Source organism: Schistocerca americana, chromosome 3 (assembly GCF_021461395.2).
Source record: "Schistocerca americana isolate TAMUIC-IGC-003095 chromosome 3, iqSchAmer2.1, whole genome shotgun sequence".
Taxonomy (NCBI): domain Eukaryota; kingdom Metazoa; phylum Arthropoda; class Insecta; order Orthoptera; family Acrididae; genus Schistocerca; species Schistocerca americana.
The window spans coordinates 175,576,209-175,600,423 of NC_060121.1; the positions used below are offsets into that span (position 1 = coordinate 175,576,209).

Consider the following 24,215-nt stretch of genomic DNA (forward strand, 5'->3'; position numbering starts at 1 on the left):
ATCTTTGACTGGGCTGGCAAAATGCATTGACAGAATTACTCGATAGCAATTCATCGTTGCTGCCAGTTTTCACGACCAGGGCGCTGTAGCTTCGTTTGTTTTACGGGGCGGCAGCGACTGTTTCTGGTGCACGCAGTTTTGTTTTTCCTTGGCGCGTAAAACAGCCGTCGCTCACGATGTCAATCAGTTCCGGTGCAATTAGCAAACAGCATGACCACCTGGAAATAGCGGCCGTATGGGCCGCTGAAGTACTATGTCTGTATCAGGGGTTCCCTCACCTTTTGTCCCTGCTTAACGCTTGACAGTTTTTGATATTTGGGCGTCCTGATATAAATTGTGCACTTTTGAACGAAACCAGTAGTGTGGGAGGGAAGGGCGGAAGATTGAGTGACGACTACCACAAGGGTGAGGAATGGTACGGGGGGGACAACACAAAGACAGTTTTGCGTCCTGACGATCAGCTAGTAAGTATGGTAGAAATGTGACATACACACTTAATAAACTTTGGTGGAAGTACTTTTCTAGAGTAGTTAATGTTCACGTGTGGTACTTATTTTTTAGCAAATAATATGAAATTAAATTAAGCCACTTCTGATACAAATATTCACTTAGTAAGAAACGAATGGCATTTACAATACTTACTAACCTTTTACATGAGAAGTAATATAAACCAACTGCACAAGACAGTTATAAACTGGACATGGTTTAAAGTAAATTAGAGCAAAGGCATGGTTTGTTGTATCACTATGTCGTTTAACGAAACGCCCCACAAAGAGAAAGTAACAACATTCACTGCGTAATGGCTAGTGCAACGCGGCACATTAAAACACCGCATAAGTTGGCAGCAGTTGCAAAAAGACATTATAACTTTGGAATAATTACCGAAAAGACCCGATCGAAATATCACCAAAGGCAAAACAAGCTGAATCATTCCCAGCCAAGGAAGCTACGACTAACGAAAAGAGTTATGGGGACGGTGCAATCCGACCTTTCTGTGTCCTTTGCAGGCCTACTGTTCGAAACAAATATTCCGCAGTAAATCCATTTTCTTTAACGTTATGCAGATGCTACTTTTGTCAATCGGTTTTCTATCACTTCACTTTAAAAATAAAGCAAAGCAAGGGAATAATACACTACAGCCCATTAAAATGGCTACGCCAAGAAGAAATGCAGATGAAAAACGGGTATTCATTGGACAAATATGTTATACTAGAATTGACATGTGATTACATTTTCACGCAATTTGGGTGCATAGATCCTGAGAAATCAGTACCCAGAACAACCACCTCTGGCCGCAATAACGGCCATGATACCCCTGGGCATTGAGTCAAACACAGCTTGGATGGCGCGTACAGGTACAGCTGCCCGTGCAGCTTCAACACGATACCACAGTTCATCAAGAGTAGTGACTGGCGGATTGTGGCGAGCCAGTTGCTCGGCCACCATTGACCAGACGTTTTCAATTGTTGAGAGATCTGGAGAATGTGCTGGCCAGGCAGCAGTCTGTATCCAGAACCTGCAACATGCGGTCGTGCATTATCCTGCTGAAATGCAGGGATCGAATGAAGGGTAGAGCCAAGCGCCGTAACACATCTGAAATGTAACGTCCACTGTTCAAAGTGCCGTCAATGTGAACAAGAGGTGACCGAGACGTGTAACCAATGGCACCCCTACCATCACGCCGGGTGATACGCCAGTATGGCGATGACGAATACACGCTTGCAATGTGCGTTCACCGTGATGTCGCCAAACACGCATGCGTCCATCATGATGCTGTAAACAGAACCTGGATTCATCCAAAAAAAATGACGTTTTGCCATTCGTGCACCCAGGTTCGTCGTTGAGTACACCATCGCAGGCGCTCCTGTCTGTGATGCAGCGTCAAGGATAGCCGCAGCCATGGTGTCCGAGATGGTAGGCCATGCTGCTGCAAACGTCGTCGAACTGTTTGTGCAGATGGTTGTTGTCTTGCAAACGTCCCCATCTGTTGGCTGAGGGATCGAGACGGCGCTGCACGATCCGTTACAGCCATGCAGATAAGATGCCTGTCATCGCGACTGCTAGTGATACGAGGCCCTTGGGATCCAGCACGGCGTTCCGTATTACCCTCCTGAACCCACCGATTCCATATTCTGTTAACAGTCATTGGATCTCGACCAACGCGAGCAGCAATGTCGAGATACGATAAACCGCAATCGCTTTAGGCTACAATCGGACCTTTATCAAAGTCGGAAACGTGATGGTACGCATTTCTCCTCCTTACACGAAGCATCACAACAACGCTTCACCAGGCAACGCCGGTCAGCCACTGTTTGTGTATGAGAAGTTGGTTGGAAACTTTCCTCATGTCAGCACGTTGTAGGTGTCGCCAACGGCGCCAACCTTGTGTGAATTCTCTGAAAAGCTAATCATTTGCATAACATAGCATCTTCTTCCTGTCGGTTAAATTTCGCGTCTGTAGCACGTCAAATTCGCGGTGTAGCAATTTTAATGGCCAGTAGTGTATCATTTATATCGGTACGTGTTTTGTTTACTTGTGTGCGCACCACATGAAATGTCTCGTACTACCGGTGGTAAGTGTACAACCGTCTGGGAACGCCTGGTCCAGGCTGCAGACCCGACAAGAAGGTCATCAGTTAATATGCCGTGAAACTCTACAGAGCCCCAAATTTACATATTCAATATATAAAAAATTATGCTTCACTGAAAATTTTTTGGGGAGGGTGCTGTATTCAACCCATCCGCCTCGGTTCTGCAAGTGACCAGTGTAGTGACACTGCTGTGGACTCACCAGGTCGTCGGCCATGATGAAGATGATGTGCGGCCGGGAGTCAGCGTCGTCTGCGGTGGAGGAAGCGCTGGCGGGCATGACGGCCAGCGGGTAGATGACCAGCAGCGCCGCCACCCACAGCACCAAACCCAGGCACGCCCACGGCCGCATCCTGCGCTCTGCAACACCACACCACACCGTCACACCTCAGTCTGCGCTGCGATAGCACTTACTGCTTGTGCCTAGTACAGTCCAACAGCTATCCACTGAGTTATAAGGACATCAATAAGCTACCTACTTGACTAGCAGTGGGGTGGGTGACCGTCCGGGTCTGTCGAGTGCTGCTGGCAGTTGCGGAACTGTCTGAGTGAGAATTAGCGGCTCTGATCACGAAAACTGACAACGGCCTAGAGAGCAGCGGTCTGACCAAATGCTCCTCCAGTCCACATCCAGTGACTTCGATCGACTAAAGATGACCCGACGGTCGGTCGGTACCGCTGTATCTTCTGAGGCCTGTTTAGTTGGAGTTTTAGTTTTAGTGAGCTACCTAGAAAGGGCGTACAACAGTGTAGATTGGTGGAAGGTTTGGAATTCAGTGAAATATCGATGTGAGCTATATGGAAATATGAGTAATATACACAATCCCGTCACGTTAACGTGACCACCGTCTAGGTTCGACGTCAACGTGCAATAAACACCCACAGACGGCGGGTGGCGAAACTAGTAGTGGAGGCTATAGAAATTATGTCGTGGAGACGTGGAAAACAGTGCAGTCGTTGTCGTAATGAGGAAACGGAGCAAGTTATCTACAGTACAAAAGGGCGTGATCATTGCCTTTCGGGAAAAGGGTAGAAGCATTTCTGAATGCCGCTGTTGTTCAAGTATACCGTGCATGGCAAAATGGCTCTACCTAAAATCGGTGCTGTGGCAACTGTGGAACACCAAAGGGTAGATAAACAAGGACGACCGACGGCTGCGGAGACGTGTAGAGCCGAACAGGTGTGGAACTGTTAAGCAACTGATCGCCCAGTTGAGCCTAGGGGCTACCAAAAACGTCTCCTTAAAGACCGTTCGGTGAATGTTGCTGTGTATGGGCCTCCGCAGCAGGCGCCTGGTTCACGCACACATACTGGCTGCTATTCATCAGTGATAAAGGCTGGAATTTACGGTCGCAGGTTCACATCCTGCCTCGGGCATGGATATTTGTGATGTCCTTAGGTTAGTTAGGTTTAAGTAGTTCTGAGTTCTAGGGGACTGATGATCTCAGATGTTAAGTCCCGTAGTGCTCAGAGCCATTTTTTTTGTAAGCGCTACTCTGTGATGAAGATGTTGGCACAAGAGGGGAAATAGTGACGGGCGAGATCAAACCAGGCAGAAAAGAAATTTGATGGAACCCCGCCCCTCCCTCCCCCCCAAAAAAGAAAGAAAGCTCTTTTGTGGAGACAACGTTTTGTGAAATGCCACTTGGATCTTTGAAGGTAACTAGTGACTCTGATATCTACATGAATTGAGTATGTAATAAGGAAACGTGGTTCTGCCTTGAGAAAACACAATTTTTCTTGTTTTTCTACCCATTCACGGTTCAGAGAAGTTCCTCCATCTTCAGAGGGTTTTATTTTATTGTCTCTTATTATTACATATTGGTGTTCACAAGTTTGTTTGATATTTGCAGCACAACTGTAGTTATTGCCTTCCAATACACCATATTATGTAGCTCTCGCGTTTTCGTGCTTCTATGATACATCTACCTGGTGTTAGAGTGGAGCTGCCTAACATACATTTACACGCTGTGAGTGTTAGGAGAAATAAGTGTTGTACTAGAACGCAGTAATTATAACTGTGCTCCAAATACCAAACAGACTTGTGAGCACCAGTATGTAATAATCTTCTTCTTCTTCTTCTTCTTCTTCTTCTTCTTCTTCTTTTACTGCTTCCTTTGTCCCGCAAGTTCGCAGAGTCGGTAGGGTTACAATCGGATTTGGCATAGTTAACTTGAAGGGGTGGCTGGATGTCCATCCTGCCACCACCCCAAACCCCCTGGGATGGAATCAGTGCACCCCAACTGTCAGCGTCTAATGTAAATCTCGAAAGAGTGCGAACATGTTGCAGATGTCTGCGCGGCGTGTAACTGAGGCGAGACGTGGGGAGCAGCCCGGTATTCACCTTGGGGGATGTGGAAAACCGCCTAAAAACTACATACAGGCTGTCCGGCACACCGGCCCTAGTCGTTAATCCGCCGCGCGGAGTCGATCCAGGGCTGGCGCGCCTACCCGAGTCCAGGAAACAATGCATTAGCACCCTTGGCTAACCTGGCGGGTACTAGTGCGTAATAAGAGATAATAAAATAAAACCCACTGAAGACAGAGAAACTTCACGGAAAAACGAATGGCTAGAAAAATAATGTTTGAAGGCAGAACCACATTTTATAATAACGTAATAGGTAGAAAATACGGATAGGGAAAAGAACTTCGACCACAAAATTAAGTGAATAATTGATAGATGTGGAATCTATAACAGGGAAATGTAAACAGTAGCATTTCTGAATTATTGAAGCATGAACCTATTACGCACAGAGAAAACAAGTAAGCAGTTAACTTTGAAGAACGTGATGCTGGAAACTGAACTGATTAACAAGATGCGTGATGGTTGATGCACGGAAGAAAAGGCGACAATTTAACGGGAGGATATTTACTAAAAGTACTTAAATGTCTGAAAGAGCAGTCAACTGTAAGTTACGTAAACTTGCCAATTTCATATAACAGTTGTGTCATGGAAATGGTATTAAATACAAAAACGTGTGCAATGATAAACTTTCAAACGTAACTTAGGAGTGTGATTTAATCTACAGTCAAAAGATAGTGACATATTTAAGCTAGCTGCAGTATAATAAATAATGTCTTAAAGCGCCAAGCATTGTTGCTTTTACCTGCTATTCAAGTATCACTCATTCAACAGTTCAGTTTGCGACTCCGTGTTCTGTGCGTCACAGCTCTATTTAAGTTCATTACCTTCCTCGTTTTCGGTGTCTATATAATAAGTTAATTTTCTTGTTTTACAAACCCTGAAATTTGTCTCCTTTAGAGCTGATGTTTTTTCTCGTCTTACCAACCGTTGTCAAAACATACTAAAATTTTCATATAGTAAGTATTCCCATGGACTGAACATTAACCGCCTGAGAGACAAGTACTACTGTCGTTTTCAAACTCCTACACACTGCGACTGCCCGACCGTTACGGTGGCATGATCTGTGTTGAAATTCATGTTAAGTCGTGAGTTAGACGTTAGGCATAGTCGTAGATGTGTTTGCTAGTTTGCGTGGCTGTGTTGTGAGCTATTCAGTTTTAAAATAGAAGATGAAACTGAGTCAAGCCGGATCACACGTGATGACCAGCGTAGTATACTATGTGATCAAAAGTATACTGACACCCCCAAACACATAGTTTCTCATATTAGGTGGATTGTGCTGTCACCTACTGCCAGGTACTCCATATCAGCGACCTCAGTAGTCATTAGACATCGTGAGAGACCAGAATGGGGCGCTCCGCGGAATTCACGGACTTCGAACGTGGTAAGGTGATTGGGTGCAGCTTGTGTCATACGTCTGTACGCGTGATTTCCACACTCCTAAACATCCCCAGGTACACTGTTTCCGATGTGATAGTAAAGTGGAATATGAAGGGACAAGTACAGCACAAAAGCGTACAGACCGATCTCGTCTGTTGACTGACAGTTGAAGAGGGTCGTAATGTGTAATAGGCAGACATCTATCCAGACCATCACACAGGAATTCCAAACTGCATCAGGATCCACTGCAAGTACTATGACAGTTAGACAGGAGGTGAGAAAACTTGGATTTCATGGTCGATCGGATGCTCATAAGCCACACATCACGCAGGTAAATTCCAAACGACGCCTCGCTTTGTGTAAGAAGCGTAAACATTGGACGATTGAACAGTAGAAAAACGTTGTGTGGGTGACGAATCACGGAACACAATGTGGCGATCCGATGTCAGGATGTGGGTATGGCAAATGCTAAGTGAACGTCATCTGCCAGCGTTTGTAGTGCCAACAGTAAAATTCGGAGGCGATGGTGTTAAGGTGTTGTGTTGTTTTTCATGGAGGGGGCTTGCACCACTTGTTTTTTTGCGTGGCACTATCACAGCACAGGTCTACATTGATGTTTTAAGCAACTTCTTGCTTCCCACTGCTGAAGAGGAATTCCGGGATGGCATTCGCATCTTTCAACCCGACCGAGCACCTTTTCGTCATGCACGGCCTGTGGTAGAGTGGTTACACGACAATAACGTCCCTGTAATGGACTGGCCTGGACAGGGTCCTGACCTGGATCCTATATAACACCTTACGGATGTTTTGGAACGCCGACTTCGTGCCAGGCGTCGTCGACCGTCATCGATACCTCTCCTCAGTGCAGCACTCCATGAAGAATGGGCCCGCATCTCGTGGTCGTGCGGTAGCGTTCTCGCTTCCCACGCCCGGGTTCCCGGGTTCGATTCCCGGCGGGGTCAGGGATTTTCTCTGCCTCGTGATGGCTGGGTGTTGTGTGATGTCCTTAGGTTAGTTAGGTTTAAGTAGTTCTAGGGGACTGATGACCACAGATGTTAAGTCCCATAGTGCTCAGAGCCATGAAGAATGGGCTGCCATTTCCCAGCACCTGACTGAACGTATGCCTGCTAGAGTGGAGGCTGTCATCATGGCTAAAGATGGGCCAACACCATATTGAATTCCATTATTACCGATGTAGGGCATCACAAACTTGTAAGTCATTTTCAGCCAGGTGTGCGGTTACTTTTGATCACATAGTGTATGTACAAATCGCACATCAACTATAGTTTCAGATTAGAACATTGTACCCGCTATGTGCCTCTTGTGAATGGTAGGCTTTTCGGTAGTTTCGAACTTTATTACTTAAGTAACTGTGCTTCATTTTTTTCACCCATCACTCTTCCAAAGTGTTAATATTACCAGCTGCAAATGCGATTATTCTGAGACATTTGCTATGACATTTTTTTTCAAATAGCCACACCAGGCTGCTAAAAGTTTTTTTAAATTATTATTCTGGAACATTTTTGACATGGGCATCATCATCTGGTAGAACGATTAAAATTTTTCGAAGTTTTAAATGTTGTACCATAAGGTCGAAAAGAGATGCAGAAAATAAAACAAAAGCTTTTAGCAACTTGCTATGAATACTCAAAGCAAAACGTATTTTCTGCAAGGCTTGTCGCACAACTTTAAGCAGTACTATGTATTTTCAGTGACACTGGCGTATTATACAGACATTTCACAACACCGTCACAGCATTATTATCAGGGGAAATACAAAATCTATAACATCAGTTTCACATATAGGAAATAAAAGATCGGGACGTAAAGAGAACTAGCGAAAACAAGAGAAATGATTTGCAATCCGCTCTTCAAAGAAGCCAGAAGTATTCCCAAAACGAAACACATATTGTTAAGAAACTTATAAAATGTGTACGCAAGACACGAGATACATTTTCACGTGACGTGATGGGGTATCAATGTAACGAGTTTCAAAATCTGAAGAGCGCTTTATGAGGAAAGCAACACCGTCCAAAGGTCACGTGATCTGGGTGGCAATGTGCACTGCGCAAAAAAATAAAGTAAAATAAAATCTGAAGCACCCAGAATGGGAGGAGGAAACGAAATGAATCTTCACAGGTGAAGAGGGTGTATGATGTTATTTCAGGGATTACGATATCGAATCAAATTTACATTGGCAGTATGAGCCCACTTATTACTCTGGCGTTGCACCTCCTGTGACCCGGATGCATACAATGATTCGGTTGTGATGGGTGTCGTAAGGCCATCACATCCTCTCCTGAGGCAAGTTAGCCCACAGCTGTTGATACCGGCCTTATATACTGAATACTGGCACTGGGGCAGAGATGTCATCTGAGCCGGTGTCACCGATGTTCTGTTGGAGACAGATCTGACGATCTTGCTGGTCGTGGGAATGCCTCAAAACCAAACAGACTGTTCATAGAAGATGTGGTAAGTGTAAAAGGGCGTTGTCGTATTGGAAAATGGCATCACGATGCTTTTGTCGAGAGGTAACGTAGGATGTGCCGTCAGAGTTCACTCAACCTCTATAAGCTGTCACCGGAAACCAAACTCAATGGCTTCCTACACCATGAAACCTGTAGTAATACCGCTGTACCTCCCAAAAACACTGGACCTCTCATCAAGTCGCTGCCATACTCGCAGAACGGCGATTCATTGTTGAAGATACTGCGACGCCACTCATCGGCAGTCGGCAGTCCATGCGTCCCGGTTACTGCACCAGTCCACATGCAGAAGTCTGTGTTGCGGTGTTAACGGCAGCCAACGCCAACGCAAGGTATGGTAATTTCTCAGACCGCCTGCTGCCTGCCTCCGAGCAATGGTGCCGAATGATACACAATGTTGCAGCAAATCCATTACCTGTCCTAGAATGGTGGGCGCAGATATGAAGATGTTACCATGTGCTCTGCTTACAATATGGCGATCTTCCATGTGGTACACAGACGTAGTCGATTGGAGCCTTGACGACGAATATTATCACGTTATCATGGAGACCAATATCAGCCTACTGTCTCATCTGGAGTACCCCAGAAACCAGGATATTACACGATTCGACCACCCACCTACACTGTGCGATCAAAAGTATCCGCACACCTGGCTGAAAATGACTTACAAGTTCGTCGTCCATTGGTAATGCTGGAACTCAATATGGTTTTGGCCCACCTTTTGTCTTGACGACAGCTTCCATTCTCGCAGGCATACGTACAGTCAGGGGCTGGAAGGTTTCTTGGGGAAGGGTAGCCCATTCTTCACCGAGTGCTGCACTGAGGAGAGGTATCGATGACGGTCAATGAGGCCTGGCATGAAGTCGGCATTCCAAAACATCCCAAAGGTGTTCTATAGGGTTCAGGTCAGGACCCTGTCCTGGCCAGTCCATTACAGGGATCTTATTGTCGTGTAACCACTCCGCCACAGGACGTGCATTATGCACAGGTGCTCGATCGTCTTGAAAGTTGCAGTCGCCATCACCGAATTGCTCTTCAACAGTGGGAAGCAAGTATCCACAGGACACGTGGCCTGTAATTGAAGAAGTGTCATGATGATCTCTCCATTGGCAAAAGATTCCGGAATAGTACCCCATTCGGATCTTCGGGAGGGGACTGCCAAGGGGGAGGTTACCATGAGAAAAAGATTGAATAATCTACGAAAGAATAACGTTCTACGAGTCGGGGCGTGGAATGTCAGAAGCTTGAATGTGGTAGGGAAACTAGAAAATCTGAAAAGGGAAATGCAAAGGCTCAATCTAGATATAGTAGGGGTCAGTGAAGTGAAGTGGAAGGAAGACATGGATTTCTGGTCAGATGAGTATCGGGTAATATCAACAGCAGCAGAAAATGGTATAACAGGTGTAGGATTCGTTATGAATAGGAAGGTAGGGCAGAGGGTGTGTTACTGTGAACAGTTCTGTGACCGGGTTGTTCTAATCAGAATCGACAGCAGACCAACACCGACAACGATAGTTCTACATCTACATCTACATCTACATTGATACTCCGCAAGCCACCCAACGGTGTGTGGCGGAGGGCACCCTACGTGCCACTGTCATTACCTCCCTTTCCTGTTCCAGTCGCGTATGGTTCGCGGGAAGAACGACTGTCTGAAAGCCTCCGTGCGCGCTCTAATCTCTCTAATTTTACATTCGTGATCTCCTCGGGAGGTATAAGTAGGGGGAAGCAATATATTCGATACCTCATCCAGAAACGCACCCTCTCGAAACCTGGCGAGCAAGTTACACCGCGATGCAGAGCGCCTCTCTTGCAGAGTCTGCCACTTGAGTTTATTAAACATCTCCGTAACGCTATCACGGTTACCAAATAACCCGGTAACGAAACGCGCCGCTCTTCTTTGGATCTTCTCAATCTCTTCCGTCAACCCGACCTGGTACGGATCCCACACTGATGAGCAATACTCAAGTATAGGTCGAACGAGTGTTTTGTAAGCCACCTCCTTTGTTGATGGACTACATTTTCTAAGCACTCTCCCAATGAATCTCAACCTGGTACCCGCCTTACCAACAATCAATTTTATATGATCATTCCACTTCAAATCGTTCCGCACGCATACTCTCAGATATTTCACAGAAGTAACTGCTACCAGTGTTTGTTCCGCTATCATATAATCATACAATAAAGGATCCTTCTTTCTATGTATTCGCAATACATTACATTTGTCTATGTTAAGGGTCAGTTGCCACTCCCTGCACCAAGTGCCTATCCGCTGCAGATCTTCCTGCATTTCGCTACAATTTTCTAATGCTGCAACTTCTCTGTATACTACAGCATCATCTGCGAAAAGCCGCATGGAACTTCCGACACTATCTACTAAGTCATTTATATATATTGTGAAAAGCAATGGTCCCATAACACTCCCCTGTGGCACGCCAGAGGTTACTTTAACGTCTGTAGACGTCTCTCCATTGATAACAACATGCTGTGTTCTGTTTGCTAAAAACTCTTCAATCCAGCCACACAGCTGGTCTGATATTCCGTAGGCTCTTACTTTGTTTATCAGGCGACAGTGCGGAACTGTATCGAACGCCTTCCGGAAGTCAAGAAAAATAGCATCTACCTGGGAGCCTGTATCTAATATTTTCTGGGTCTCATGAACAAATAAGGCGAGTTGGGTCTCACACGATCGCTGTTTCCGGAATCCATGTTGATTCCTACATAGTAGATTCTGGGTTTCCAGAAATGACATGATACGCGAGCAAAAAACATGTTCTAAAATTTTACAAGAGATCGACGTAAGAGATATAGGTCTATAGTTTTGCGCATCTGCTCGACGACCCTTCTTGAAGACTGGGACTATCTGTGCTCTTTTCCAATCATTTGGAACCTTCCGTTCCTCTAGAGACTTGCGGTACACGGCTGTTCGAAGGGGTGCAAGTTCTTTCGCGTACTCTGTGTAGAATCGAATTGGTATCCCGTCAGGTCCAGTGGACTTTCCTCTATTGAGTGATTCCAGTTGCTTTTCTATTCCTTGGACACTTATTTCGATGTCAGCCATTTTTTCGTTTGTGCGAGGATTTAGAGAAGGAACTGCAGTGCGGTCTTCCTCTGTGAAACAGCTTTGAAAAAAGGTGTTTAGTATTTCAGCTTTACGCGTGTCATCCTCTGTTTCAATGCCATCATCATCCCGTAGTGTCTGCATATGCTGTTTCGAGCCACTTACTGATTTAACGTAAGACCAGAACTTCCTAGGATTTTCTGTCAAGTCGGTACATAGAATTTTACTTTCGAATTCAATGAACGCTTCACGCATAGCCCTCCTTACGCTAACTTTGACATCGTTTAGTTTCTGTTTGTCTGAGAGGTTTTGGCTGCGTTTAAACTTGGAGTGGAGCTCTCTTTGCTTTCGCAGTAGTTTCCTAACTTTGTTGTTGTACCACGGTGGGTTTTTCCCGTCCCTCACAGTTTTACTCGGCACGTACCTGTCTAAAACGCATTTTACGATTGCCTTGAACTTTCTCCATAAACACTCAACATTGTCAGTGTCGGAACAGAAATTTTCGTTTTGATCTGTTAGGTAGTCTGAAATCTGCCTTCTATTACTCTTGCTAAACAGATAAACCTTCCTCCCTTTTTTTATATTCCTATTAACTTCCATATTCAGGGATGCTGCAACGGCCTTATGATCACTGATTCCCTGTTCTGTACATACAGAGTCGAAAAGTTCGGGTCTGTTTGTTATCAGTAGGTCCAAGATGTTATCTCCACGAGTCGGTTCTCTGTTTAATTGCTCGAGGTAATTTTCGGATAGTGCACTCAGTATAATGTCACTCGATGCTCTGTCCCTACCACCCGTCCTAAACATCTGAGTGTCCCAGTCTATATCTGGTAAATTGAAATCTCCACCTAAGACTATAACATGCTGAGAAAATTTATGTGAAATGTATTCCAAATTTTCTCTCAGTTGTTCTGCCACTAATGCTGCTGAGTCGGGAGGTCGGTAAAAGGAGCCAATTATTAACCTAGTTCGGTTGTTTAGTGTAACCTCCACCCATAATAATTCACAGGAACTATCCACTTCTACTTCACTACAGGATAAACTACTACTAACAGCGACGAACACTCCACCACCGGTTGCATGCAATCTATCCTTTCTAAACACCGTCTGTACCTTTGTAAAAATTTCGGCAGAATTTATCTCTGGCTTAAGCCAACTTTCTGTACCTATAACGATTTCAGCTTCGGTGCTTTCTATCAGCGCTTGAAGTTCCGGTACTTTACCAACGCAGCTTCGACAGTTGACAATTACAATACCGATTGCTGCTTGGTCCCCGCATGTCCTGACTTTGCCCCGCACCCGTTGAGGCTGTTGCCCTTTCTGTACTTGCCCAAGGCCATCTAACCTAAAAAACCGCCCAGCCCACGCCACACAACCCCTGCTACCCGTGTAGCCGCTTGTTGCGTGTAGTGGACTCCTGACCTATCCAGCGGAACCCGAAACCCCACCACCCTATGGCGCAAGTCGAGGAATCTGCAGCCCACATGGTCGCAGAACCGTCTCAGCCTCTGATTCAGACCCTCCACTCGGCTCTGTACCAAAGGTCCGCAGTCAGTCCTGTCGACGATGCTGCAGATGGTGAGCTCTGCTTTCATCCCGCTAGCGAGACTGGCAGTCTTCACCAAATCAGATAGCCGCCGGAAGCCAGAGAGGATTTCCTCCGATCCATAGCGACACACATCATTGGTGCCGACATGAGCGACCACCTGCAGATGGGTGCACCCTGTACCCTTCATGGCATCCGGAAGGACCCTTTACACATCTGGAATGACTCCCCCCGGTATGCACACGGAGTGCACATTGGTTTTCTTCCCCTCTCTTGCTGCCATTTCCCTAAGGGGCCCCATTACGCGCCTGACGTTGGAGCTCCCAACAACCAGTAAGCCCACCCTCTGCAACTGCCCGGATCTTGCAGACTGAGGGGCAACCTCTGGAACAGGACAAGCAGCCATGTCAGGCCAAAGATCAGTATCAGCCTGAGACAGAGCCTGAAACCGGTTCGTCAGACAAACTGGAGAGGCTTTCCGTTCAGCCCTCCGGAATGTCTTTCGCCCCCTGCCACACCTTGAAACGACCTCCCACTCTACCACAGGTGAGGGATCAGCCTCAATGCGGGCAGTATCCCGGGCAACCACAGTCGTAGTCCGATCAGGGGATGCGAGGGATGAGCTGGCCGTCCCCGACAAACCCCCATCCGGACCCCCACAGTGATGCCCATTGGCAACAGCCTCAAGCTGTGTGACCGAAGCCAACACTGCCTGAAGCTGGGAGCGAAGGGATGCCAACTCAGCCTGCATCCGAACACAGCAGTTGCAGTCCCTATCCATGCTAAAAACTGTTTTAAAAAGAACTTCTGAACTAATCTACAGAGAGCGCAAACAAATCGACAAAATTTAAACGGTTATTAAAATACAAGATTGCCTAGTAAATGCAGTAATGCTGCTACTTGCGCACTGCTGACACTGCTCGGCGGCGGAGGGAGACTAAGCGAAATTACACTATTCAGGTACTAAGACGCGATGCTACACTCTCAAATACTATAATACGCCCGAAATTTATGAATTAAACAATGCAAGTACCAAAAACACGCAAAGAAATTAAGAATTAAACTATGTAACAAATGAGTGAGCTAGGAGTATACGACTTGCTGCTCAGCTGCTTATCCAACGGCGGCAGGGAGCACACTGACTGTGACCAACCGACACTGGCCGTTCAAAACAAAAACAGTAGACAAACGACTACGCGAATTTACACTATTCAGGTACTAAGACGCGATGCTACACTCTCAAATACTATAATACGCCCGAAATTTATGAATTAAACAATGCAAGTACCAAAAACACGCAAAGAAATTAAGAATTAAACTATGTAACAAATGAGTGAGCTAGGAGTATACGACTTGCTGCTCAGCTGCTTATCCAACGGCGGCAGGGAGCACAGTTCAGGTATACATGCCGACGCCGCAAGCTGAAGATGAACAGATAGAGAAAGTGTATGAGGATACTGAAAGGGTAATGGAGTATGTAAAGGGGGACAAAAATCTAATAGTCATGGGCGACTGGAATGCAGTTATAGGGGAAGGAGTAGAAGAAAAGGTTACAGGAGAATATGGGCTTGGGACGAGGAATGAAAGAGGAGAAAGACTAATTGAGTTCTGTAACAAGTTTCAGCTAGTAATAGTGAATACTCTGTTCAAGAATCACAAGAGGAGGAGGTATACTTGGAAAAGGCCGGGAGATACGGGAAGATTTCAATTAGATTACATCATGGTCAGACAGAGATTCCGAAATCAGATACTGGACTGTAAGGCGTACCCAGGAGCAGATACAGACTCAGATCACAATATAGTAGTGATGAAGAGTAGGCTGAAGTTCAAGACATTAGTCAGGAGGAATCAATACGCAAAGAAGTGGGATACGGAAGTACTAAGGAATGACGAGATACGTTTGAAGTTCTCTAACGCTGTAGACACAGCAATAAGGAATAGCGCAGTAGGCAGTACAGTAGAAGAGGAATGGACATCTCTAAAAATGGCCATCACAGATATTGGGAAGGAAAACATAGGTACAAAGAAGGTAGCTGCGAAGAAACCATGGGTAACAGAAGAAATACTTCATTTGATTGATGAGAGGAGGAAGTACAAACATGTTCCCGGAAAATCAGGAGTACAGAAATACAAGTCGCTGAGGATTGAAATAAATAGGAAGTGCAGGGAAGCTAAGACGAAATGACTGCAGGAAAAATGTGAAGACATCGAAAAAGATATGATTGTCGGAAGGACAGACTCAGCATACAGGAAAGTCAAAACAACCTTTGGTGACATTAAAAGCAACGGTGGTAACATTAAGAGTGCAACGGGAATTCCACTGTTAAATGCAGAGGAGAGAGCAGATAGGTGGAAAGAATACATTGAAAGCCTCTATGAGGGTGAAGATTTGTCTGATGTGATAGAAGAAGAAACGGGAGTCGATTTAGAAGAGGTAGGGGATCCAGTATTGGAATCGGAATTTAAAAGAGCTTTGGAGGACTTACGGTCAAATAAGGCAGAAGGGATAGATAACATTCCATCAGAATTTCTTAAATCATTGGGGGAAGTGGCAACAAAACGACTATTCACGTTGGTGTGTAGAATATATGAGTCTGGCGAGATACCATCTGACTTTCGGAAAAGCATCATCCACACAATTCCGAAGACGGCAAGAGCTGACAAGTGCGAGAATTATCGCACAATCAGCTTAACAGCTCATGCATCGAAGCTGCTTACAAGAATAATATACAGAAGAATGGAAAAGAAAATTGAGAATGCGCTAGGTGACGATCAGTTTGGCTTTAGGAAAAATAAAGGGACGAGAGAGGCAATTCTGACGTTACGGCTAATAATGGAAGCAAGGCTAAAGAAAAATCAAGACACTTTCATAGGATTTGTCGACCTGGAAAAAGCGTTCGACAATATAAAATGGTGCAAGCTGTTCGAGATTCTGAAAAAAGTAGGGGTAAGCTATAGGGAGAGACGGGTCATATACAATATGTACAACAACCAAGAGGGAATAATACGAGTGGACGATCAAGAACGATGCGCTCGTATTAAGAAGGGTGTAAGACAAGGCTGTAGCCTTTCGCCCCTACTCTTCAATCTGTACATCGAGGAAACAATGATGGAAATAAAAGAAAGGTTCAGGAGTGGAATTAAAATACAAGGTGAAAGAATATCAATGATACGATTCGCTGATGACATTGCTATCCTGAGTGAAAGTGAAGAAGAATTAAATGATCTGCTGAACGGAATGAACAGTCTAATGAGTACACAGTATGGTTTGAGAGTAAATCGGAGAAAGACGAAGGTAATGAGAAGTAGTAGAAATGAGAACAACGAGAAACGTAACATCAGGATTGATGGTCACGAAGTCAATGAATTTAAGGAATTCTGCTACCTAGGCAGTAAAATAACGAATGACGGACGGAGCAAGGAGGACATCAAAAGCAGACTCGTTATGGCAAAAAAGGCATTTCTGGCCAAGAGAAGTCTACTAATATCAAATACCGGCCTTAATTTGAGGAAAAAATTTCTGAGGATGTACGTCTGGAGCACAGCATTGTATGGTAGTGAAACACGGACTGTGGGAAAACCGGAACAGAAGAGAATCGAAGCATTTGATATGTGATGCTATAGACGAATGTTGAAAATTAGGTGGACTGATAAGGTAAGGAATGAGGAGGTTCTACCCAGAATCGGAGAGAAAAGGAATATGTGGAAAACACTGATAAGGAGAAGGGGCAGGATGATATGACATCTGCTAAAACATGAGGGAATGACTTCCATGGTACTAGAGGGAGATGTAGAGGGCAAAAACTGCAGAGGAAGACAGAGATTGGAATACGTCAAGCAAATAATTGAGGACGTAATGCTACTCTGAGATGAAGAGGTTAGCGCAGGAAAGGAATTCGTGGCGGGCCGCATCAAACCAGTCAGTAGACTGATGAAAAAAAAAAAAAAAAAAAAAAAAAAAAAAAAAAAAAAAAAAAAAAAGATTCAGGTCAGGACCCTGTCCTGGCCAGTCCATTACAGTGATGTTATTGTCGTGTAACCACTCCACCACAGGACGTGCATTATGAACAGGTGCTCGATCGTGTTGAAAGATGCAGTCGCCATCACCGAATTGCTCTTCAACAGTGGGAAGCAAGAAGTTGCTTAAAACATCATTGTAGGCCTGTGATGCGATAGTGCCTCGCAAAACAACAAGGGGTGTAAGCTCGCTCCATGAAAAACACGATCACACCATAACACCATCGCCTCCGAATTTTACTGTTGCCACTACACATGCTGGCACATGACGTTCACCCACACACTACCATCGGATCGCCACATTGTGTACCGTGATTCGTCACTCCACACAACGTTTTTCCACTGTTCAGTCGTCCATTGTTTACACTCCTTACACCAAGCGAGCATCGTTTGGCATTTACCTGCGTGATGTGTGGCTTATGAGCAACTGCTCAACAATGAAATCCAAGTTTTCTCACTTCCCGCCTAAGTGTCATAGTAGTTACAGTGGGTCCTGATGCAGTATGGAATTCCTGTGTGAAGGTCTGGATAAATGTCTACATATTACACATTCGACCCTCTTCAAATGTCAGCGGTCTCTGTCAGTACACAGACGAAGTCGGTCTGTACGCTTTTGTGCTGTACGTGTCCCTTCACGTTTCCACTTCACTATCACGTCGGAAACAGTGGACCTAGGGATGTTTAGTATAGTGGAAATCTCGCGTACAGACGTATGACACAAGTGGCACCCAATCACCTGACCACGTTCGAAGTCCGTGAGCTCTGCGGAGCGCCCCATTCTGGTCTCTCACGATGTCTAATGACTACTGAGGTCGCTGATATGGAGTACCTGGCAGTAGGTGGCAGCACAATGCACCTGATATGAAAAACGTTTGTGTTTGGGGTTGTCCTGATACTTTTGCTCACATAGTGTACAATAACGCCCTTTTCAAACTTTCAGCTGTCAGTAACGCTGTCTGCCACGAGTAGGCGGCTCTCCGTGTCTTTCACCCAACACCTGACGTTGTTTATGCTCATTACATGCGTTATCAGACCAGGATGAAACGCTAATCAGGAACAACACTAATGATCTCTGGTGGTCGTTCTACCCATCACAGAGAATTGCAAATCTAATCATTTACACACTCGCCAATGATGTGTATGTAGACGAACTTACCAGTGGCAGCTGTTGTGTAAGAGCACGTGAATACCCTAACTTTTGACACCTTGCTTATTTATTGGCTATTTTTCTTTGATTTCTGTTAAACGTAACATATATGCTGCAGTCTGAAAGATACAGCACTTAAATCTACCGCGCTACTGCTCCTCTAGAGTATGTGAAACTTGGCATCAGGGTCGCGAGCACACCTTCAGTTGCGCACATTTTAAGGAGCTTTTGCGCATGCGCAACTCGCGTGACGTAATTTTCTTACAGGCCAAACTTATACGGATTTGATAAACAATGTGCACAGTTCATGCTGTGTAGCCACCATGTGGTAGCATATTGCACCAAACTTTTATCCCCATATGCTGGGCATAAATCCTGCTAGATGATAGCGCACTCGTCAGATATGCTGATTCACTCACTATATACTGTAGTAAAATTATATAGGATGTTAGTAAATACTAAAGTCGTGCTGACATCAAATCTATTTTGTGGGTTTCTGAACGAGTTATAGTGTATTATCTTAATGAATTTTATCATACAGTAATCCATTTGAGGCACTGAGCATATGAGGACCTAAAGCACATCACCACCGATGCTACAATAATACCATTTATACATGCTTCCGAAATCTGTTGATCTTATGGTGAATCAGGTTTGCCTGCGCTGTGGGCCTACATTGTATATATAAAAATTCACCAAAAGCTGTATTACTGGTTTCTCTGATATTTATTTAAATGTGGGTGCGACGGCAGTGTACTTTAGGCCCTTGTGGATCTCAACGCCTCATTTGTATTCTAGTCAAGTGATCATGTTGCTAGACATTACTACTTGAGTTTAATTATTTGTACAAACGACACTTTATTTTGTAGTTGGTTGTTTATTGTGAGGGAACTGGCTTTTGTGTGCAGTGTAAACAGGGACTGTGCTGAATCTATTTTAAATGCTAACAGAAAAGTAAAGCTGTGAGGACGGGTCGTGAGTCGTGCTTGGGTAGCTCAGTCGGTAGAGCGCTTACCCGCGAAAGACAGAGTACGCGAGTTCGGGTCTATGTCCGGCACACAGCTTTAATCTGCCAGGAAGTTCCATACCAGCGCAAACTCCGCTGCAGCGTAAATATCTCATTCTGGTAACAGAGAAGTAAATTGCCAGGAACAGTTAGCCGCAAAGGTACCACGGCCTCCGAGAACAGATCCTTTCAGAGAGTGACGAAATCAAATAAGCATGAATACAAACGGGCATTTAACAAAAAAAATGTACAGTTAGCACAAGTTGTTATGTGAGTGCAGCGGAAAAACACGAAAACTCCCACTTACACGAAAATGCGAAATGGAGAGTAGCGAAAGCTTACATATTACACTACTGCCCATTAAAATTGCTACACCAAGAAGAAATGCAAATGATAAAGGGGTATTCATTTGACAAATATATTATACTAGAACTGACATGAGATTACATTTTCACGCAATTTTGGCGCATAGATCCTGAGAAATCAGTACCCAGAACAACCACCTCTGGCTGTAATAACGGCCTTGATACGCCTGGGCATTGCGTGAAACAGAGCTTGGATTGCGTGTACAGGTACAGCTGCCCATGCAGCTTCAACACGACACCACAGTTCATCAAGAGTATTGACTGGCGTATTGTGACGAGCCAGTTGCTCGGCCACCATTGACCAGACGTTTTCAATTGTTGAGAGATCTGGAGAATGTGCTGGCCAGGGCAGCAGTTGGACATATTCTGTATCCAGAAAGGCCCGTACAGGACCTGCAACATGCGGTCGTGCATTATCCTTCTGAAATGTAGGGTTTCGCAGGGATCGAATGAAGGGTAGAGCCACGGGTGTAACACATCTGAAACGTAATGTCTACTTTTCAAAGTGCTGTCAATGCGAAGAAGAGGTGACCGAGACGTGTAACCAATGGCAACCCATGCCATCACGCCGGGTGATACGCCAATATGGCGATGACGAATACACGATTCCATTGTGCGTTCACCGGGATGTCGCCAAACACGCATGCGACCATCATGATGCTGTAAACAGAACCTGGATTCATAACAAAAAAAAATGACGTTTTGCCATTCGTGCGCCCAGGTTCGTCGTTGAGTACACCATTGCAGGCGCTCCTGTCTGTGATGCAGCGTCAAGGGTAACCACAGCCACAGTCTCCGAGCTGATAGTCCATGCTGCTGCAAACGTCGTCGAACTGTTCGTGCAGATGATTGTTGTCTTGCAAACGTCCCCATCTGTTGGCTGAGGGATCGAGACGTGGCTGCACGATCCGTTACAGCCATGCGGATAAGATCCCTTTCATCGCGACTGCTAGTGATACGAGGCCCTTGGGATCCAGCAAGGCGTTCCGTATTACCCTCCTGAACCCACCGATTCCATATTCTGTTAACAGTCAATGGATCTCGACCAACGCGAGCAGCAATGTCGAGATACGATAAACCGCAATCGCTGTAGGCTACAATCCGACCTTTATCAAAGCCGGAAACGTGATGGTACGCATTTCTCCTCCTTAAACGAGGCATCACAACGACGTTTCACCAGGCAACGCCAGTCAAATGCTGTTTGTGTATGAGAAGTCGGTTGGAAACTTTCCTCATGTCAGCACGTTGTAGGTGTCGCCACCTGCGCAATCCTTGAGTGAATGCTCTGAAAAGCCAATCATTTGCATATCACAGCATCTTCTTCCTGTCGCTTAAATTTCGCGTCTGTAGCACGTCATCTTCGTGGTGTAGCAATTTTAATGGCCAGTAGTGTACATAATGTTTCGTCATTGCCCTATACTGTACTTAATTGTGAGAAAACAACAAAATTCCACAAAAAGAATTCTTTCTTTAGTTAATAAGCTACGCATCTTATTATTATTATTAATGGCAGTGACAGTAGTTGTATATACTTGTTGATTAGCATAACTGTTATACAGCAGAGGCTATTAATTTCACGCTTTCAAATTTATCTGAATCAAAAAATTTGTGTGCCCCCAGAACGTATACTCAGAAGCCGCCACTGTTAAATTGACAAGCAGTGTATGTTGCGGAGGAGAACTACTCACTGGCATGCTAATGGGAGATACTTTTGCCTTATGCTCTGCTCACAGCGCTTTTGTGGTGTCGGCTCACGCAGCTGCGGAGAAAGCGAACGGTGCACGCAGCAGAGGCACGCACTGTCGCCCCAGTGACCCCTACACAACGGTGCGTGCCGAGCTGCCGGTTTCAGGGTCACGCACAATGTCGCCAGCACTCGGCACCTACCTTATGACAACAGGATCCGCTCACTGGCGATTCTTAAAGTTCCCGTGCTACCCTCTCCGAGAAAGTATTTTTCACTGTCGTTCAACTAATGAACGCCAAATGACTTCTGCTGTTTCATTGTCTCGGTATGTGTTTAGAGATGTCGTAAAGCCGTTACCTACAGGGTGTCCAACAAAGGACTCCCTGATTTTGAAATTAAATAATACGAAAACAAAGATCGACGAACAAAAGGAACGATACGTTTACTTTGAAAGAAGTAAGAAATGTATATATAAGTTTCGAAGCTGCAGTTATAAAAGCTGCTAAGAGATGGCACTGTACGCTGTACAGCTCGTATCAGCCTACATTAATAAATTCGTCCGCTGCAAGCTGTCTTTGCAGTCACATCACAACCTTTTCGAGCTGGCCATCGCTCTCAGTAGAGACGTGGCGCAAACAGACAGTGAAATTTGCGCTTGACGCCTTTTAGCGCCTCAACAGAAATAGATTCTTTTGCTGCACAGATTGAAGATTCAAGCTCGTCCAGCGTGGTGGCATAGTTCCGGAAGGCAATGTCTTTCAATGTAACCCCAAAAAGTAGTCAAAGGGACTCATATCGTGTGAATATGGAGACCAGTCCATGACTAGGTCAGTAGATTTAGGTTAACATAACGAATTTCCCGTAGTATTCACTGAGTAACACCGGTGCGATCTGGTCAGTTCCCATCCTACATTAGCCACTCAGTACCACGCCGACACTTGCTTTGTAGCGACATATTGTCCCATCATAGCTAAGTAATGGAGTTCGCTAGTTATCAAATTTCGCATGAAAAAATACCGATAGTGTTGCACACCGCAGCCCAAACGTTTGGCGAATGCACACAAAGGAAGACTTTAGGTCGGTCACTGTGGCCGAGCGGCTCTAGGCAATTCAGTTCGGAAACGCGCTGCTGCTACGGTCGCAGGTTCGAATCCTGCCCCGGGCATGGATGTGTGTAATGTCCTTAGGTTAGTTAGGTTTAAGTAGTTCTAAGTTCTAGGGGACTGATGACCTCAGATGTTGTCCCATAGTGCTTAGAGGTATTTGAACCACTTTTTTGAAGATTTTCAGAACTCGAAAATCTCCAGTTTTGTTTATTCGCGAATCTATTCAGGTGGAGGCGTGAACCACGAGCAGACATCAAATATCACTATCAGTCACTGTGAGAATCTCGGTGTCAAAGTGCGCCCTTTGTCGCAGAATTGGCACAGGTATGATTCGGTGATGTCGAATCTTGAATGAAAACTATAGACTAATTCCCACTATTGAACGCGTTCTGGAAGCTTCAAACCGGTCTCTGCTACAATTCTTCAGACAGTTTTTCCCAGATTTTGTAGAATAAGTTCAGAAAGTATAGCGTCATTTTCGGGCCTGAGGGCACTTTCCCCACTAGATCATAATCACATTATCCATCCGTTCGAATTTGGCGAAGGGATTGTGAGTAGTTTTCGCATCAGATCCTTTTGAAACATAAAATCATGTTTAAAAACTGCGCATTGTTGTTGTAATAATGTGTTCTAACCCGTTATATTCCAATACCTGAAACACACTTTATATGGTATGAAATTTTTGTTGGGTATTCTAACCTCGTTCACATTTCAACGGTTGGTATGTTACCTCTAGGATTCGAAGTACTATTTATAAAAGCTACGTATTGTGATTACAGCGCCATCTGTTAGCAGTTTTTGTGACTGCTACTCTGTATAAATTGTTATAGCTTTCAAATAAGTGTACTGTTTTTTACATCCCTCTATAGATTTTGTTACATTTCTCTATCGATCTTTGTTTTCATGTTACGAGAGTTGCATCTTTACACAAAACAGATACATGTTTTAAAGTTTGACTGTCCTTCACAGCCGGCCGGAGTGGCCGAACGGTTCCAGGCGCTACAGTCTGGAACCGCGCGACCGCTACGGTCGCAGGTTCGAATCCTGCGTCCGGCATGGACGTGTGTGATGTCCTTAGGTTAGTTAGGTTTAAGTAGTTCTAAGTTCTATGGGACTAATGACCACTACAGTTAAGTCCCATAGTGCTCAGAGCCATTTTTGAACTGTCCTTCACAGTAGTCACAGCATTGTGTATAACCCGCTGTCAACGATTTGGATGTAATAGTATATACTTAGCAGCGCCAGTTGTGTTGATATGCGGGTGGAGCGCTCGGTTGCCCGACGAATCTCTGTAACAGTTCTGAAACGAAGGCCTGTAATGATTCCCGCAGTCTAGGGACGAACTTGAAGCCATAAGGGCTATGTCTGGGAAGCGTGGAGGTTTGTACAGCACTTCCAGGTCTATCTAACGAACAAATCAGTCAGCGCCATATGCGCCTGAGCATTGTTCTGCAAAATGAT

At 45.1% G+C, this 24,215-nt stretch overlaps 1 protein-coding gene across 1 annotated transcript in view; it reads right to left on the reverse strand.

Annotated features, from left to right (window-relative positions):
• LOC124606335 (arylsulfatase B-like) overlaps positions 1 to 24,215 on the reverse strand; it is a 335,977-nt gene that overhangs the window by 111,871 nt on the left and 199,891 nt on the right. The window contains exon 3 of the mRNA XM_047138318.1: positions 2,792 to 2,949. Coding sequence (XP_046994274.1) covers positions 2,792 to 2,949 — 158 coding nt within the window. The remainder of the gene's footprint in view (positions 1 to 2,791; positions 2,950 to 24,215) is intronic.